The sequence below is a fragment of the Ctenopharyngodon idella genome, chromosome 19 (assembly GCF_019924925.1).
Source record: "Ctenopharyngodon idella isolate HZGC_01 chromosome 19, HZGC01, whole genome shotgun sequence".
Lineage (NCBI taxonomy): Eukaryota > Metazoa > Chordata > Actinopteri > Cypriniformes > Xenocyprididae > Ctenopharyngodon > Ctenopharyngodon idella.
Genome location: NC_067238.1, coordinates 8,467,676 through 8,487,567, shown reverse-complemented (window position 1 = coordinate 8,487,567; position 19,892 = coordinate 8,467,676). Strand labels below are relative to the sequence as shown.

Sequence of the window (19,892 nt, the reverse complement as noted above, 5' to 3'; positions counted from 1 at the left end):
CCTTCTACTTTGAGTACTAGTCTTACAAAATAATGGCCATTATGCAGTATGTACTGTGTAGTATGCAGTAGGCGTCGTTGGCGCCTTTTTTGGTTTAACCGCTAGAGGCGCTGTGGAGTCTTCAGTTATTCTGGGTAGCGGCGGCTAATTAGCATGTAACAATGGCCACACAATCCATAGGATCTGCTGTTGCGGGACCTACGACAAGTCAAGCTGGTTGCAGCTCTTCATTGAGCCGAAGAATGGACGGTGGACCGTGCTGTAAATTCTGGGAGAACCCGGAAATAATCTCTCAGATGGAAACAGTGCGCAGCTGGATTGGGAAGCATTATAAAAAGGTTAGCGAGCTAGATAGCCTGAGGACCCACATACATGAAGCTTTCTTTAATTTTTTTTAAACAGTCAGCTATGGTTGTCTTGCTCTTTTTTTTTTGTCGATTTCTGATTATAATTAACGTCTTAAACTGACTCTTAAATACTCTTTTATGTGGCGGTATTTTGTTTGTTTGGCTTATATAATACAGAAATGAAAAGCTAACTCGACAGAACACCGTCACAACGTAACTGACAGGACAGAAGTGACCACCTTCATCCTGTGTTCATGTTAGCAATAAAGTTATGGTTATATCAAACTCCACAACTCAACCCTTTGATTCAGTATAAAATAAAAATAAAAACTGATTTGTAGTTTCCATATGATGCGATGTAAGTAAAAGTTGATGTTAGCAGCATGCTAGCAGCTTTAAGTTTGCAGGAACAGGTTTGTGGTCAAAGGTGTTTGTTTACCTGACTTGACTGACACACCCCCCTCTCAGTGCCATGCCGTCCCTGCCCACTGTCCACTATGTAGATAACACATGCCATGATGCATCTAATGTTTTAAACTGTTTAAATGTGCAAACCAGAACAGTGAGTAGCAAAGACCATTGTAGGGAAAGCTCATAAACATTGTTAAGGTTATAGGCCTCTTTGCAATTCTTGTCAGATTTTTTGTTGTGGTTGTAAATTGTTGTGCAATTTTAAAAAACAAGATAAATTTATAGTATTTTGTTTTTTTCCCCCTCTCAAGTATGTGCAGACTGATGCTCCCTCCAGCAAGTCTCTGTCTGGGCTGGTCATCCAACTGCTGCAATTTCAGGAAGACACATTTGGCCGGCGAGCAAATAACCCAAGCTTTACAAAACTCCCAGTGAGTTGCTGCTTTTCCACTTCTTTCTCTGACAAGCCATGCTCAAGCACCTTTATTCTTGTAAATTTATCTACATGTTTTTTAATTTGTAACCTGATTGACTGAGTCAAGGAAGTAATCATCAGATTACCACACCCAGATCAAGTCAAAGCATGACACCTAGATTTGCAAAATAATGAGTTATCTGTGTGAATTGGTTTCAGCAGTGTTTCTTTGTCCTCAGGTAAAGTGTTTTCAGGACCTGAGGCCGGGAAGTGCTCTCTGTCATATTCTGGGATCAGTGTACAAGTTTAAGACAGAACAGGGCTGGTTAGTATTACTGCAGAATAGTGCTGGATGGTATAATGGCAGAAATGTATATGTACAATGTACATGTAGAGATTCTAATTTACCATTTATTTTTATTTAACATTTTTTTATGTGTTATCATTAGGTTTATGCCCATGATCTATATATACTTTACCATTAAAATGATTGTGGTCAGTAAGAGTTTAGGGTGTTTGAAAGAAGTCTCTTGTGCTCACCAACACATTTACTTGCTCAAAAATACAGTAAAAACAGTAATATTGTGAAATATTATTACAACTTAAAATAATGGTTTTCTATTTTAATATATTTTAGAATGTATTTTAATCCTGTGATGGCAAAGATGATTTTTTCAGCAGCCTTTTCAGTTGTCGGTGTCACATGATCTTTCAGAAATCATTCTACTATGCTGGTTTGATGCTCATTTCTTTTTATAATCAATGTTAAAAAATGTGCAGTTTAATATGTTAATATGTGCAAATTGTGATGCATTTTTTCAGGATTCTTTGATGAATAGAAAGTTCAAAAGAACAGTAATTGTTTAAAATGGAAATCTTTTTTATATAATGTAAATTTCTTTACTGTCTTTTGATCAATATAATGCATCCTTGCTGAATAAGTATTAATTTTTCAAAAGAAACTTACTGACCCCAAACTTTTGAATGGTAGTGTATGTGTGATTTTATGTATAATATAATGATGATATAATTAAAGTTACTTATACTGTTCCATGATGTAAGATTTTAGTCATCGTGCCACCCACCGCACGGTGTCCGATAAAGATGATGTTAAACTTATCTCATCTAGTGTGTGATCTTTTATTTATCAAAGGAGACGCTTTGATCTTCAGAATCCATCCAGAATGGATCGCAATGTAGAGATGTTCGTCTGTGTGGAGAAAACTCTGATACAGGTATTTGTGCTTGGATCTTTTGCAAAGACGAAGATCATAAGCAAATCTAAGTGTGGTACAGTATCTGACCTATGTGTTTTGTTTGTGCTAGAATAACTTAATAAGCAGACCTGTGGTGTACCTGTCCCCTGATCTTGAACAGAAGCAAGCACTTAAACTCAAAGACATTGTTGTGCGACACCAGGTCAGTGGAAAAACAAAAGGACCAAAGAAATGGAGAAAAATAATCATTACACACTTGATGCTGCAGATGGGTATTTAATTTTGTAGTCAAGTACTCTTAACACATAAAGGCCCAGTTTTACAGACAGGACTTATTTAGCCAGGATTAGGAATAGCTTTTATTAACGTGCTTTAGTAAAAAACATTACTGGTGTGCATCCTGAGACCAGAGGTGGCCTTTGCCATTTGGAGGCTCCCCTCCCCCCTTAAAAAAAGATATATATTAATTATATATATACATATATGTTATTTTATAAATCTATATCCTCCTGGGACCCAGAAAAAAAAGTTTTTGAATTTAATATTTTTTCACATCATTACATTGTTTAGAGCATAAGAAAAAAAGGAAAAAATAACATTTTTGAAAAATTATATTTTATTCATATTTTATGCTATGTCCTCTGTAGTGGACAGCAGGACTAAGTTGTTTAAAAAATAAAATGACAATAAATTGCATGTATAGGCAAAAACGATGGAATTTTTTTAAATTCACCAATCAATTTTTAGGTTTCAGGATTTTTTTTAACTAAATTTTGTTTAAAGATGATTCTCAACTATGTTATGAAAGATAGAACAGAATGAATCGATATACCATTTTACTTTATGCAATATGTGGGTAAAATGGCCATACATGGATTTTCCCATTTAATACAATGCATCTATACACTGTATCTAATTTGCATATTAATGTGTTCTTGGAGCAACATGTAATGAAAAAAGAAGTGTAAAAGTTGGCAACATTTTCATAATAATATCTAAAATTAATAGGAATATTGATATATAATTTATTTCACTATTCACTTGTCTCCCAAAATGCCTGATAATCATGATTTAAGTCCTGTTGTCCTCTACAGAGGTCATGTATGAAATCAATGCCCTGTTTTGTAACAGAAAGTTCTATTTGATTAGAAACCCCATAACATTTCCCTGAGATGTTGATTTATAACAAACCATTTAAAAAATAATCCAATTTAAATGGTAATTACAAAATATCATTATCATATTTCCATAAGAGTGCTAAATTTGATCACTAAATTAATGTCAGTCATTTTTAAAGACCAAGGAGAAGTTGTTGTCATGGTGAAACTTCCAAACATTTGGTATCTCTGCAAAGCCCTGAATGTGATCTTTACAGGACAGCCAGACTTAAAACTGTGACATGTATGATGTCAGAGAAATTCACTAAAATATAATGTCCACTACAGAGGACCAAAGTCTATTCCTGGGTCCCAGGAGGATATTAATGAAATATTGTATGCAATGCAACTGCAATTAGCCTACTTTATTATCTCTGTTATATTTAACAATGTTAACTCATATTTCACTCCTAATAGTCACATTTATAAGCGCATTGTATCTACCACTGTCCATGCATTACAATCACAACCGAAAACATTCAATCTTTGTCAATTCAGTCCTCCCCTCAGCGAGCACCTTGGACAGCGTGATAAGCTTGAGAGCAAAGAAATAAAAATGAGAGAATATGGATTAGAAGTGATTTAATAGGAGTTAATAATACAATATGAATATACAAATAGGCTAGGCTATATCAAGAAGAAATATATTACACTTAGGCCTATTACGAATTTGACATTTAGAACTTTGCTTTCCGAAGTGCTGCAAAAGCTCTGACAAGTATATCCTTATTATCTAGCGATCTCATAACATCTTCAATTGGCATCTGGGCAAGTGCGGGCATTCTTTCTTGCTGAATGGTGGACTGCAGGAATGATTTTTATCAGCCGCAAGCGTGAGATATAAATATAGAAAAATGAAATGATGGGGGGGGGGGGGAAATGAAATTAAACTAAAACTTCCAGTAGCGGCAAATCATTGTCTTTACGAGTGAGTCATTAAATCATTCAGTCAAACAATCCGTTCAAAACAGCTGATTCATTCAGGGACAAAGCAATTGTGACTGTGTACGGAAGCTTAGGAGTAACTTGTTGCCTCACTGCCCTATCAGGCAATGACTTTGCAGGTTCGCATGAAGAAATTAGTCACAAAATTAATTTCAGACAGACTTCTAAACAGCATAACGGTCTAAAGATCTACAACAAAGTAGAGCAAGCTATGGTGATAAAGCGAAAATTAACATCAATAAAATAATTAACATAAATTTTTTCTCATTAGAAGTTACATCAAATGTGGAAAAAGTCAGTCATTTACACACAACTTTTAGATGCCATACATAGCCTGCACTGTTGTATAAAATCAATGGGCTATCACATTTGCAAGAGTGCTGATGCTCGGGAAAACAGTTACAAACAAACATAGGCTATTATAAATATTAAAAACAAGAACTCATACAGGGACATTTTTTTGCCCTATATATATATATATATATATATATTTATTGAGTTTTAGGAGAATCTTATTAATTTTTGTAGCATTTTTACCCCAAGCCCCGATAATTTCCAACCCTGGTGTGTGCGAGCTGTGATGACTGAGGGCGAGGCTCTTTTTCAAGCGCAGGCGGGGGCCCTTCAGTTGCGAGGCTTGTTTCAAGTGAAACATAGCAAAGGCTGCTACTGCTTGAGACAAAAAAAATGGCACTGACATATTTTAAGATACAGTATGTCAGTGCAAGTAGCTTTTAGTTTAAACAGCTCAATAATGCATTTTAGTCTGGGACTAGGCTTAAGCCTTGTCTGTGAAACTGGGGGAAAAACGATTTAAATGTAATAATAACAAGTACCGTATAGAGACAGAGCGCATTTAGGCCATGCCCAACAATCCAACCCTCTCCATTGACTTTATATTGCGTGAAGCTGCCTTCTTGTCATTTCTTGCTTCTAACAGAAGACAGAACAATGCCTAAAAGCTGCTGTGTGACAGGGTGTACAGGAAACAAGCTAAAAAACCCAGAACTTATAAGCTATAAGCATAAGTTTTTATAAGCTATCGAACCGTAAAAGCTAGCCTTTTAGGAGACAAAAGTGGATACAGACAATAAGACGTGAAGCATCAGCAGGAAGAATGGGTAAATTGTGGGATCCTGACACTCAGTTTGCCTATGTAAACATTTTGTCACTGGTAAGCCCTCTCAGGTTAGGGTGGTGAAATAATCCTTTGACATGGTTAAAAATAATGAATGATTTTTTTTATTTTTTTATAAAGCATATCCTGTCACCAATTACGTTCCTCTCCAGTGGGCATAGTGCTCAGAGTAATATGACATGTTGCGCTCTGTCTCAATTGCTTGTATCCACTTTTGTGTCCTTAAACGCTCATTTTTTTGGGTCGAGAGCTTATAAAAACTTAGTTCTGTTTTTTTTTTACCTTGTTTGCTATACACCCTGCACATAGCAGCTTTTAGACATTGTTCTGTTTTCTGTTATAAGGAGTCAGCTTCACGCAATACAAAGTCAATGGAGAGGGTTGGATTGCCCCCCCCTCCCCCCCGGTGGGTGTAGTTTTCAGATTATGACGCGTGTCGCTCTGTCTCTATGCCACATACTCAACTAATTGCTTTATTTTGCACATTCCTAATATATACATTGTTGATGACTGTATACACAATTTTGTCTTGCCTTTTCAGGGCACAGTGACAGAGGAGAGGTCACAAGCCACCCACCAGGTATACCCATCATCCTCCACAGCAGATGAAGGTGTGTATATTTTTATCAAGCGTAGCATTAGTTCTGGCAGGTCACGTCAGTCTGAATCTCAGCTGATCCACGTCTACCTATAGGAATACGATGTCTATCACCGCATCCCTATATAGGTCCATTCAGTATTCTCAGCAGCTTTATCGCGTTGCTCAGGAGCTAATTACCCTCCTCCATCCCCAGCTCCTCCTATCGTTCCTCTTAAATCAGACTGTCATTTATCTTGATTTATTTTGTTATTAAATTATTGTCATTAAGAACATTAATAATATCTGCAATACATTTGTTGGTTCTGTTCGGTTTACCCTAAGGGGGTTATCACTGCGCTCCCTGCTCTTATCCATACTAGGCTGCATGGATGTGCAAGGAGTTCTTGCCCGGAACAGAATCATACCGCCAATCCAAACTGTATGCTACTTGTCATTTGTGTTCATATCTCCCTGTGTATAACATTCACTGTTGGGCCTTTTTCCAGAAGAGTGGCTTCGACCAGTCATGCGATTGGATCGGCATGTGATGGTACATTGGGGCATGTGTCCAGACAGGTAGAAAATACATCACACATTCATACATGTACTCAAAATAAGCAGATTAGAAAATGCTACATTTTGCTCTCTTTTTTTCCCAATGATGAAATATGTTTCATATTGTATTTCTTTAGTTATGACTCCCTTATATCAGCAAATGATATAGATGGAGAAGTGGAGGAACCTCCCAACCCAGACAGGTGCTGGAAGGTGAAAAAATCCTTTTAGTATTAATACCTTGAGTTCTCCCCCCCCCCCCCCCCCCCCCCACTAATCTTTGCATGAAAAATTAGGGATGCACGGATAGGATTTTTTTTGGCTGATACGGATTTTAACTCTGGGCCAATTCTGATATTGTTTTGTCACTTGCTCAATTATTTGAATTTTTGTCATTAAATAGATTACTGTTTTCATCACTTTTTAAATGAGTTCATTAGTGCAAAGTTCAAAAACACATGCATTAAAGGTGCAGTATGTACTATTGACAGCTAGCAGCTTAAATGGGTTCTGCAGTCAAGTGTTGTCAAATATATTTATATTTCGATATGTATCGATACTGAAATATATGAAATGGTTCCAATACTCCTTTTCTGCAGTATCGATACACCGATACCAGCTGTGCGTTCTCACACTCTCTTTTCTCTGACGGCGAATTGACGCACACCCTCCTCCTCTCACTCACTCGTCTCAGTCCCTCCAATTGAATAGTGCTTGTATTGCGCATAATTTTAGTCATTCCTGCAGGTTTTGTGCTCACACCAAATGCATGTGCACCACTTAACTATATAAGTGGTGTTCTCAAAAAGCCGCATTAAACGTGGTGATGAAAAGGTGATAAGCCTTACGTTATAAGTTGATGAGTTGATTTATCCATGTTTTAATATGCCTCTGTCTGGTCATAGAGCTTTTTAGATGGATGCTGAGGCTTTTTAGGTTGGGTAGAATCTCTGACCCTGTTCGTTTGCTGGCTTCTATGGCTGCAATACACTGTGTTTTCCTCCAAATGGCAACCCGGGGAGTCAAAATACTATTGGGTAAATTGGCAGTGGGTGGATCACACAGACCAAACAAAATTTACATTCCGGCACGGAATGTACATTTTAAAGTAGAATAACTGGCTGTAGCATTGTTTTTCAGAGAAACAAGTATGTGAACTTATCATGATTCCTAAGTATCTGCAAACCTTATGTATTTTTATGCTTTAGTAAAGCAAAAAAATTACATATAGCACCTTTAAGGTACAATACCTAATTTATTGCTGCAATAACCGATATGCCAAAGGTTTTAAATTGATAAAAAAAAATCAACTGATAAATATTTGAAGCCGATACATTGGTGGTTCTCTAATTAAAATATTAAGATGGTCTTTTATTTGTAATGATAGGAAAGTGTGAATATCTACTTGAACACCTTTTTTTTTTTTTTTTTTTTTTTCTTAGGTTCATGCCAGATGGATTCTCGACACAGACACATATAATGAGTGGATGAATGAGGAAGACTATGAGATTGACGAGAATGGGAATAGTATGAGTTTCCGCAGGCGTATCTACCAAAGCACAGAGGTATGTTCATTTATCTAATTTCATTCAATTTTTTTAAACTCAGTTGTTTTGCTAAATGTATTTTAGTTTGTTTAGTTTATTTTAGTTTGTTTTTTGTTTTAAAGTATTTGTATTTTTAAGACTCTACCTGTTTTATTTGTTTTCTCTTTCATAAGGAACAGAAACCTGGGAAGAAAAGGCGTCGCTCCCCCTCTCCACCATCCTCTGAGTCTAAGAAGAAAGGAGGAAAGAAAAGGTTACTTTGTAGTCACTTAATTTGTTGTCACTGCAATGCCACATTTTATGTCACCTATGCTGGAAGTTAAAGTTGAAGTCAGGGAGCATTAGTGGCTAAATCACTGTAGCTTTTTCCTTAGAAAGAGTGAATCAAATCCCCCGTAGTTTGATTGAGGATTACATTTGATTATTAATAACTAATGTTGGTACAACTCAATAGCTCAGGGGTGTATAAGAGGCGTGGCCAACCAGAAGAGGCTGAGCCAGAGGAGGACCTCACTAAAGACATGGAGGATCCCACGCCAGTCCCTAACATGGAGGAGGTCATTTTGCCTAAAAATGGTAAGTTTCTCCCCCCTACCCCTCTGTGTTTAGTGCTCATGTAGAGATGTCGGAAGTGTAACACATAATTTATTTTTGGCTACAGTGAACCTAAAAAAAGACAGTGAAAACACTCCAGTCAAAGGAGGCATTATGGCTGATTTAGGTAAGTTTGTTTGTGGAATTCACTATTGAGTGAATCTGTTTGTATTCATGTCATTTCAATAATAACCTAAAATATCTATGTGTTCCTCTCAGATGACCAGGAAGAGGACCTGCTCTCTGGTGTCAGAGTAAGTCAGTCTGTCATGGTTGCTTTCTGTCCAGTCTAACACAGAATGTACATCTAGAACCGAGTTACAGTCAAAGAAACTCTAGATCGACTATATTCTTTAAATATGTGAGTTCTGACCTATTGTGTGTGTAGGATGAGGAAGAGCAGAGGGAGTACGGCCGTGGGATGGAGGGGGAGGAGAGTGCCACAGAGCAAACGCATCACATTATTGTGCCCACCTATGCCTCATGGTTCGACTACAATTGGTGAGGGTTTAACTAAACAAGTGCCCAGATTATGGCAACTCAAATTCTCAGTTTACATAGGTATCAGAGCTGAGACCTAGTTCTCTGCCCATACTTGGGCATTTACCATTCTTACATGTTTAATTTTGTTTCTTATATGTTCCATTCTTACGTTTTATTTTTGTGCGTTAGTATTCATCAGATAGAGAGACGAGCTCTGCCCGAGTTCTTCAATGGGAAAAATAAGTCCAAAACACCAGAAATGTAAGTCGGTGTATATGCATATTTATGCACATGCTATCTGTATGAGATTCATCATATTGAACTCTAAATAAACATGCTCATATTTTGTTTGTAGATATCTTGCATACCGCAACTTCATGATTGACACATACCGGCTAAACCCTCAGGAGTATCTGACCTCAACCTCCTGCAGACGAAACCTGACAGGAGATGTGTGTGCACTTATAAGGTGTGTGTATTCACTTGTACCCACTTACTTTGACACCTGTATTTTGCAATTTGTTCATAAACCTGTTGATGTGCATTTTAGGGTTCATTCATTTTTGGAGCAGTGGGGGTTGATAAATTATCAGGTAGATGCAGAAAGTCGACCCCTCCCCATGGGCCCACCCCCAACGCCACACTTTAATGTTCTTACAGACACACCGTCCGGACTTGTCCCACTACAACACAGACCCTTACAGGTATTGACAAACAACAAATTTGTGCTTTAAGGGGGCTTTCACACTGGGCACGTCTGCTGCAGTACGAGTCCGATTGTTCCCGGTGCCCCCCACAGCGTTGGTCTGGTTTCACACTCACTGTTAAATTCTGGTGCATTTGCGTTCATCTTGTGTTCATCACCAACGTGCATGGCGCATGATAGAAAACAGAATGTCGGTCAATATATTGTTATGCTATAGTATGCGCAGCGGAGCGAACGACACTTGGGTTTACTATATGTGCGTCGCATAAAGGCGGCTTTCTGGTGCTTGCAAAGGGGCTCTTTTGAGGAGACAGCGGATTGTGAGCCATTCATTTGCCGCTCTGATTGCACTCTCTCTACATGATGACACTGCATGCTCACTCTCGCTCATATCCAGTCATCATCGTATCGTCATCGTCATTGAATTAGTGACGTTATCCATCTACTAAAACACGTGTGCAGGTTACTTTACTTCTTGAACAAGTGCGCACCTGAGTGCAAGTCGCTTTCACGTTCATGCAAATCTCTCCAGTTTCATTGCAACCAAACTCAAGACAACCTCCTATGGGCTCCCGGGTTCTTATGAGAGCTTTCACATTACCAGTTTTTCATGCAAATCGTGCCATTTCAAACTAATCTGCCAGTGTGAAAGCACCCTAAATCATCACCTCTTAAATGTAACAAAATAACTTGCTGTGTCTAATAGGTGACATGAAATATGGATTTAAGTAGACAGCAATCAGTTGTCTGGGACAATTATATAGTTTAATGGTCATTATACAAAATGTTTAATAAATATGATATATTGTTTATTTGTTGTGTGTTGAAAGGTTTCAGCTTCTCAGCATATGTTGCATTTCCCAGAGAAATCGACAGAAAAACCATCTGACCTGCAGAATTTTGGTCTACGGACTGACATTTATGCTAAGAAACATCCAAAGGTAAAAACACAAACAATGTTTGCAACATTCATAGTTTCAGTTTAGCAGTGCTTTACCAGAACTTTCTAGAATCTGTTGATTGCATTGAGCTTCAGCATCTGAATGCTGTGTGCTTGCTTTCTGTCTTAGTTTTTTCTTTCTTTTATCTTTTAGAGTAAAGGCGCAAATGCAGGGAGAGAATGGACAGAACAGGAAACACTCTTGCTTTTGGAGGTAAGCCATTCAAACGGTCAACAAGATTTTTTTGAATGCTTAAAGGTTTGTATTCAGGAGTCTTCAACTGCAGTACTGCAGGGGGTTGCCAATAATTTTTTGATGTCAAGCAATTACAAAAGACACACACACACACACACACACACACACACACACACACACAAACTAAAGTTAAGAATCTCACAAAGTGCTTAAAGTGCTTGAAGTACTTGAATTTGACTTTCTGAAATTTAAGGCCCTGGAAATAAAGTTAAGAATCTCACAAAGTGCTTAAAGTGCTTGAAGTACTTGAATTTGACTTTTTGAAAATTAAGGCCCTGGAAAACCTTGAAAATAGTGATATTCCTGAAAAGGTACTTGAAAAGTGCTTGAATTATTGGAATACGAAGTATAGGCCTATAATTTTTTTTTAATAAACATAAAATCTTTTAATGCAAAATTAACGCTGCAGCCCGTCTGATACAGACCTTATGTAGCCCAGCCTCTTCTCAGCGCTGCGGTTGTTGTCTTCTGTCTTCCGGTTTGTATTTCTAGTATTTGTGAATGGACCGCTCGTTTTAAAATCTTCCCGGTTGGGTCTACAGAGATTTGTTGAGAGACCTGTTTTAAACATTACAATGCTCATGATAACTTGAGTTAACTCGGCAATAAGTAAGTCCACTTTACCAGCTAGTTTACTCTGTAACAACGATGCCATTTATGGTTTTTCCTGCATGGAGAATTACGAGGCGGCCGCCTCCGTTAAATTTCGTGCCGCCTCCGGCTGTCGACAAAACTTGCGGGTTCCCGGCCTGTGTCCATTCTCGAACCGCTCGATAGTGAGGTGCGCATTGCGATTATATCCGCGTATACTGCGGATATTCCGCGCGTTATTAAAGTAAAGTAATAAAAAAAAAACATTCCAATTAATTGCGGGTGGATGAGAGATAAATCATTGTGTTAATAAAGACATGGAACTCTCATTTCACGGTAAGACGCAACGAACGAGCGTCACTCTTTTTCTTTCGTTTTCAACTGAACGTATTTCTCTTCAGGGAATACCAATCAAGGGAAGCATGTACCTAGAGCACATCCTAGTGGTCATTATATAAAACACAAAGGAAAAACCCTTCATGAGATATTGATTTATAACTTAACAGCTTTAACTAAAAATATACACAAGCTTAACTAACAGACCTTATTCTGATAAGAGTGTTTTTCTACAATGTTGTAATGAAACAGTGACAATTTAAGTTTGATGGGAGTAAAGCCTGTGTTTAGGCTATTAAGGAAATGTAATTTAGCCTAAAAAGAACTTTTATTTTAAATAAATGTTAATTTGTAAGCAGCCTTCTTCAGTGTGATATGTTACCATATCATCATGCTTAACACTTAGAATTTGAATAATTGTAATGTGATGATCAGGTGCAGATATCTAAATCACAGAATATCATCAGGCGGTTGGCAGGTGGATGATTTATTTTTAACAGTGGATTCAGGTACAAGTCAATGCAGTCTTTTTCTTTTTTCAATTTGTCTTTGTTCAAATATCCTATTCATAACTTGATTATTAAACTTCCTGTTTAAAAACAGGGATATTAGCAAGAATATGTTAATGCAGAAAACCTTGAAAACCAAAAAAGTAGTGCTTGAAAAGTCCTTGAATTTCATTTTACAGTATCTGTACGTACCCTGAAATCTATAATCAAGCTACATTTCTATTATCCCTTCCACATTAAAATGTATTAAGTAAAATTAAAATGTAATCTGTATGGATCTGTACATTCAACAGTAATTATATAATAATAATAATAATAATAATAATAATTTATTATTATTATTATTATTGTTATTGTTGTCATATAATATATAATATACAACAATAATTAAATCATTTTATATAATGGCTTTGCAAAATAAACAACATAAAATATATAATATGATACTATACATATGTTATGATATGTCATATCATATGTATAGTACCATATTAATTTACTATGCAACACCCAGGTTGCATCCAGAATCTCATACTTCCCTAATATTTAGTAGGTGAAAAACAGTATTTGACAAAAGAAGTATGTCTGAATTCACAGTACTCATAAAAGAGTAGGCAAAAAGTATTCGGATGATCTACTAATACTGGCAAGATTCTGAAGTGTGTACACAATTGACGCTTTACTATCCCATGAGGCCATGGAAGAGGATTTGTGAATGGCAGTGAACAAATGCAACTGACGCTGGTAGGTCACATGATAATGGTGAATGTAGTATATTCATACTATATAAAACATACTTTTTAGTGCTTACAAAGTAAGTACTTATTCAAAGAAAGTACCTACTCAAGAGAGTATTCAATTTTGGATGCAGCCTCAGTTTTAAACTGAGTGTAATGGGAGTCTCTGCTCTCTATCCATCAAGGGGCCCTTGGCCTGATAAAGGTTGTCATTATTTGTGTTTTTTTGTATGCTGTCTATCTTCTCAGGCTTTGGAGATGTATAAAGATGACTGGAATAAGGTGTCGGAGCACGTGGGTAGCCGCACACAGGATGACTGTATTCTTCACTTCTTGCGGTTGCCCATAGAGGACCCGTACCTAGAGAACTCTGAAGCCTCAATGGGTCCTCTGGCCTATCAACCTGTCCCCTTCAGCCAGTCAGGGAACCCTGTAATGAGCACTGTTGCTTTCCTTGCATCTGTGGTCGACCCTCGAGTGGCCTCCGCAGCTGCCAAAGCAGCTTTAGGTAAGAGTTTGTTTGTTAGTGTGCGTGCTGATTTGAAGATATGTGTGGTGAGAGAAAATACGTATGTAATGTTTTAACTGTCTTTCAGAGGAGTTCTCGAGAGCAAGAGAAGAGGCCCCGCCAGAGTTATTCAATGCTAGCTTTCACAAGGCACAGAGAGTTAGGCATAATTTAGATCCGGCCTTTACACTCCAAACTGGCGGCATTGCAGGACTTGATGCTGACCATTCAGAAAAGCCTGGTACTTATCTCACTTTTTTATGTGTAATGTTTTTAAGTGATGTATGTAATCACAACATCAAAACTCTCCCCCTGAATTCACATTTGAATTGCATGTTAAAACCATGTTAAGAACATTTTATAATGTTACAAAAGATTTCTGTTTAAAATAAATACCGTTCTTTTGAACTTCCTATTTATCCAAGAATCCTGAAAAAAGTATCACGATTTTCACAAAAATAATAAGCAGTTTGATAATAATAAAAAATGTTTCTTGAGCACCAAATCAGCATTTTAGAATGATTTCTGAAGCATCATGTGACACTGAAGACTATGGCTATGGAAGTAATGACTACTGAAAACTTGGCTTAATTACATTTTTAAAATATATTAGAACATTCAAAAACAATAAAAAAAATCTTACTGACCCTACATTTTTGGATTTTGGACAAGATAGTGTATATTAATTTTAGAGTCATGTAAGAATGGTCATACTTGAAACATCCAGGGGAGGGCAGTAAGTGAAAGAATAATTTTCATAATATTTAATGTAATTTAAATAATCACCTTATATATCCTCTATACACCAAATATTATATAATACAGTTTATGATTAACATTTGGATTATGACTAATATATGGTTCTCTCTCTCTCTTTTTTTTTTTTTTTTTTTTTTTTTTTTTTTTTTTTTAGATGGGAGTGGCATAGAACCAATGAACACTGAATATGATCAGCATGAAAAGGTATGAGAAGCTTCTTTTGATAGGAAAAAAAATATTCGTTCTGATGTTTTATATTCTTACTTTATAAATCTTAATAAGAAAAAATGTGATTGTCACTGAGCATGTATTGTCTGTTGTAGCTTGAGGGTGACAGCATCTTGGGAGAGGGAGAGCGTGTGAAGAATGAGGAGAAAGAAGAGAGTGAAGGAGAGAGAGGAGAGGAGAGCACAGCAGGTCAGACCATAACAGATGCTCTGCATATTTAAACTCTTTGCATTCATTCACCTTCATTTAACACATTGCTGCTATGTTGTTAAATATTTACTGAAGCTGCAGGTACACTAAAGGTGTTCAAAATAGTATACATTTGAACAGAATTCAGTATGCATAGTATGCATAGTATGTCTGTTTTTATGTGATGCTATCTAACATGTCTCCCTGCATCGTGCCTTTGGCTTTGTATAACAACCTATATGCCAAAATATGACACAAAAAAAAGCAATGTGAACCCTTAGCTCTTAATATTCACAAAGCATGTTAGAAGTGCTTTTGTGGGGACAGTAAGATTTTTTTTTTTTTTTATGTTTTCTTATGCTTACCAAGGCTGCATTTATTTGATTAAAAATACAGTAAAACAGTAATTTTGTGAAATATTACAATTTAATTTTTTTTTCCTTCTATTTTAATATTTTTTAAAAAAGTAATTTATTCCTGTGATGGCAAAGCTGAATTTTCAGCAGCATGTCACATGAATTCTACAGCATTCTAATATGCTGATTTGGTGCTCAAGAAACATTTTTTCTTTTTATCAATGTTGAAAACAATGTTTGGTTACAATTTACAATAAGGTTTTATTAGTTAACATTCATTAACTACTTTAGTTAACATGAACTAAGAATGAACAATATTTCTACAGAATTTATTAATCTTAGTTAATGTTAATGTCAACATTTACTAATACATTATTAAAATCAAATGTTGTATTTGTTAACATTAATGTACTGTGAACAAACAACGAACAGCTGGATTTTTATTAACTAACATTAACAAAGATTATTAAATACTTGGATTAAATTTATTTAAAATAGATTTTTTTTTAATGTCTTCACTGTCACTGATCAGCTTCATGCATCTTTGCTCAATAAAAGTATTAATTTCTTAAAAAATAAACAAATCTTGTTAACCTCAAACCTTTAAACAGTAGTGTACATGCATGCTTTTGCTCCTTACCCATGTCATCTTCACTCCTTTCTGCTCACAAAGTTTATTACTTTCTAGACAACAAGTGGAAAAAAAAAACAAGATGTCATGCAGTCCCTACTGTAGGCAGTGTGATTGTGTATGATTTCTTGATCTTTCATACTGTTTATGTCTAAGCAGAGGAGAGTTTTGACATGGCCCTCACCCAAGGGGAGGGGGAGGAGATGAAGAGGAGGGTGGAGCTTGATCTGGTGGAGGGAAACATCGCAACAGCTGCTGCTGCAGCACTGGCCTCTGCAGCTACCAAAGCAAAGGTGAATGTCAAACCTCTTTTCATGTGCCCCCTAAAGAACCACAACCATTAACAGTGACCAAAAATGTGATTCATCTGAACTTGCAATTTTTCTTCCTCTTCTGTCCCTCTAGCACTTGGCAGCAGTAGAAGAGAGGAAGATCAAATCTCTTGTGGCTCTGTTGGTTGAGACTCAGATGAAAAAGTTGGAGATCAAACTGAGACACTTTGAAGAGCTAGAGACCATTATGGATCGAGAAAAAGAGGCTGTGAGTCAGTGTGCTTCATTCAAAGCAAGACCTGGCATATTTCCAAGACTACAAGAAACTTTTGGAGGACATTAATTTCTTTCTTAATGCAGATTTACGACCTCCATCTTAATTCCCATTGATTTATTTTTGGAAGTTATTTATGTTAAAAATGCATTCATAATTTTCATTAATCTTCGAAAGGGATTAATCTGTTATTATTTACTTACCCTCATGTTGTTCCAAACCTTCCAAAGATCTTGTTGACTGCCAATTGAATTTTTAATGTAGAGATTTCAGGATGTTTAGACTTCATGTGATATCTGTATGTTGTAGCTGGAGCAGCAGAGACAACAGTTATTGTCTGAGAGGCAGAACTTCCACCTGGAGCAGGTGAAATATGCCGAGCTGAAGGCACGACAGAACATGGAACCGCAGCAGCAAGCAGGAGCCACACAGAGCAGCAGTACTGCATACAACCCTCTTCAACACGGTACATCCTTAGAATCAAAGTATACTTCGGTTTTTGCGCATTTGCGAGGGTCCGCGTACAGTGTGAAACAGTCACTCCCGCTAGCCACTTTGGTGGGTCGAATTATATAGAATTGGTTCAAAGTCAGAGTTGGAAATGTCTTTTCCCACAAATTTTGTATGTATGCAAATAGTATAATATCCAAGGTACACATTTCTAGTAATTGTGCATTTAATTCTCATACTGTATTTGAGTATGGAATATTTTTCCTCTCCCCAAATTTGTCACTACCAAAACACAATAATATATTATTTAATAAGAAGGGTTAAATTGACCTATTAAGATTTTGTTTACCTCTACCTTGTAAATATAATTTTTTGCTATTTTATTAATAGGTTTTCACAGGTTAATCAATAACAATTACAATTTTAACAATATTTCAAGTGTAATTTATGAGATTTGTTGTATTTTGAATCCAGTCTTTCTTTGTAAAAGGCATAAAGTTAATCATACTGATTTCAAAGTTAAGGATTCATTGGTTTAAATATACATTGAACCAAACACTATAATAACATCTTAGTTGATATTTAAATATACTTTATTTTTGACAAAACATCCCATGTTTTGGTCGTGACTGCACATTCTCTGTAGTGACAGTAATATTTTGGTAGTGACCACATCACATTACAGAATTTTAACTCGTATACTAAAACACTACTGAAACATACTAAAATACTAATGATTTGCATAACTACACTAAAATGTAGTTTATTTCCCCCAAATAAAGGATAGTGTGGCTGAGTTCTACTTTGCTCTTTGTTTCTAGTGCAGAGATGTTTTTTCTACTTTGCATTTCAGTATTTGCTAGTATTTTTGTTAATAAATATTTAAACAGACAGTGTTTCTCTGTCTAGGTCTTTTTTTTTTAGTTTAGTTTTTATCTTTTCAATTAATCTTACACACCCCTGGACCACTATTTTGTTAAATTCAATAAGAAGCTACTGTTTTTATGTCTTAATAGACAGCTTGTTTTAATAAAAAAGGAACTTTACACAACCTCATCAGAGCTAAATATTAGATAATGACCTGTAGTGTTATACATTTCATGTAGTCCTGATTTGGGTGTGTACAGTGGTCATTTACATTTAAAAGGGTTGTAAATGTAGCTCAAGTAAATTTTGGCATGCCATAGTCAACTTTAATCATATAAAATGTTATTTCCTAATAACAAAATTGTGGCCAGTGAAAATGCAGAATGGCTAGTTACTTTGTAAAACCACTAGCCATAGTGGCTCGTGAGCAAAAAACCTAATGTCAAGCCCTGGGTCCAATTAATTCCCACAATAGGGAAGAAAAGACAAACGTCTGTTTCATGTCAACCTTAATAATAGTTTGCTTTTTGCATCATTCTCAGGTCGTTCGGTGGGCAGTGCTGGTGCTGGACAGATGATGGGTGCTCGGCAGCCTGGAGCTCCCAATGGCATGTGTGAGTAACACATGCCACAACTCGAATGCTAATCAACACTGGCATGTTGTTCGAAAAGTTCAAATTGAATTAGGCTGCTTTTCATTTTCTTTCCAACTCAGACCAAACTCCACCGTCCTCACAGGCTGATGGGGCCGCCCCCATGTAATGTCCACTAACAGAGAGTTAGGTCTTCACTGCCTTGGAACCCAAAATCAGCAAGATCACATGAAGGACACAGTCACATCATGTACAAGTTACCAACATTCACCTCTACAATAGCACTTACTCTGTGTATATTTAATATTTTTTATGCATTGATGCTGGCATTTAAGGATAAGATTTGAGGCTTTTCATTGCCATATCTGTCTGTACTTAATGTTTGTAGATCTGTTTTTGTATTGCCACCAAGCACTAAAACATTTGTGGCTGAATAAATCTTTTATATGAAGTTATAACCTTTTGATTGAGCTAATCTATACGGAAGATTACTTTAGAAGGTTTTCTGATACATTTAGCAGCTTATTCTCTGATGCATTTAAAACATTTAATTTGATATTTGTGATAAAAGTATCTTGGAATTTTGTGGCAGTGAACTGTTTTAACTATGAAGAAAACTGAGCTGCACCATTCCTTGATCTGTTCCAGATGTATTTTTAACTGCTTTAATTTTTAAAAGAAACTCAGATCACTCTAGTGCACAAGGTTTTGGATAAATCTCTAAAAGCTGTTTTTCCATACGTGAGAGTGAAGGGGATGGGAGCTGTGGAGCTCGTAAATGAGATTTGAGAGCTACAGGGGGAGATTTTCAGAAGAAACACTATCAGTATATGGAATAATAAATAGCAGCTTTATTTCCATTAAAATAATTTTCTGTGTTTCACTGCAGAAAGAATTGGAACAACATAAGGGTGAGTAAATAATTAAAATATTTAATTAAAATAATTAAAAGCGTAAATAAAAATGAAAAAGACAAGCACATAACAGAATTTCTGTAACGTAATGAAAACTGAAAATTAAAAAATAAAAGTTCAAAATCTTAATATCCTATTTCTATATAAATAATACTAAAACAACACTGGTAAGAATGTAATTTTGATATAAGAACGTAATTTCAATGCTCTGATTTTAATAATGTAGGCACAATGTTACTGTTAAGGAGTGTCCCCCTTTTCAGCACAAATAAACAAAATGTTTGTGTGTGGACTGGCGTCTATGGGTGACCCAATTTCAGATGCTTTGTTCGTAGGACCCGCCTGCATAATTTTTTTAAAATCTCAATCCAAACAGTTTAACTGAAA

The 19,892-nt window shown here is 36.2% G+C and overlaps 1 protein-coding gene across 1 annotated transcript; it reads left to right on the top strand.

The window, feature by feature from the left end:
* The first annotated feature begins 98 nt into the window (after positions 1 to 98).
* Positions 99 to 19,049, top strand: smarcc1b (SWI/SNF related, matrix associated, actin dependent regulator of chromatin, subfamily c, member 1b). Its single transcript, XM_051873545.1, has 28 exons — positions 99 to 338; positions 1,070 to 1,189; positions 1,413 to 1,498; positions 2,327 to 2,408; positions 2,500 to 2,592; positions 6,172 to 6,241; positions 6,717 to 6,786; positions 6,903 to 6,978; positions 8,208 to 8,330; positions 8,486 to 8,565; positions 8,767 to 8,888; positions 8,974 to 9,033; positions 9,126 to 9,160; positions 9,295 to 9,407; positions 9,579 to 9,650; positions 9,745 to 9,858; positions 9,940 to 10,093; positions 10,926 to 11,036; positions 11,190 to 11,249; positions 13,714 to 13,972; positions 14,061 to 14,213; positions 14,886 to 14,935; positions 15,055 to 15,148; positions 16,295 to 16,428; positions 16,541 to 16,675; positions 16,991 to 17,147; positions 18,541 to 18,612; positions 18,714 to 19,049. Exons 1-28 carry the CDS (start codon positions 162 to 164, stop codon positions 18,758 to 18,760), a joined length of 2,919 nt encoding a protein of 972 aa, XP_051729505.1. The 5' UTR covers positions 99 to 161; the 3' UTR covers positions 18,761 to 19,049.
* Positions 19,050 to 19,892: the final 843 nt, after the last annotated feature.

Coding starts and splice junctions, on each gene's coding strand:
- smarcc1b (XM_051873545.1), top strand. CDS start 162: ATGGCCACACAATCCATAGGATCTGCTGTTGCGGGACCTACGACAAGT. Junction 8,331..8,485: donor GTATCTACCAAAGCACAGAG/GTATGTTCATTT, acceptor CTCTTTCATAAG/GAACAGAAACCTGGGAAGAA. Junction 15,149..16,294: donor AGGAGAGGAGAGCACAGCAG/GTCAGACCATAA, acceptor ATGTCTAAGCAG/AGGAGAGTTTTGACATGGCC.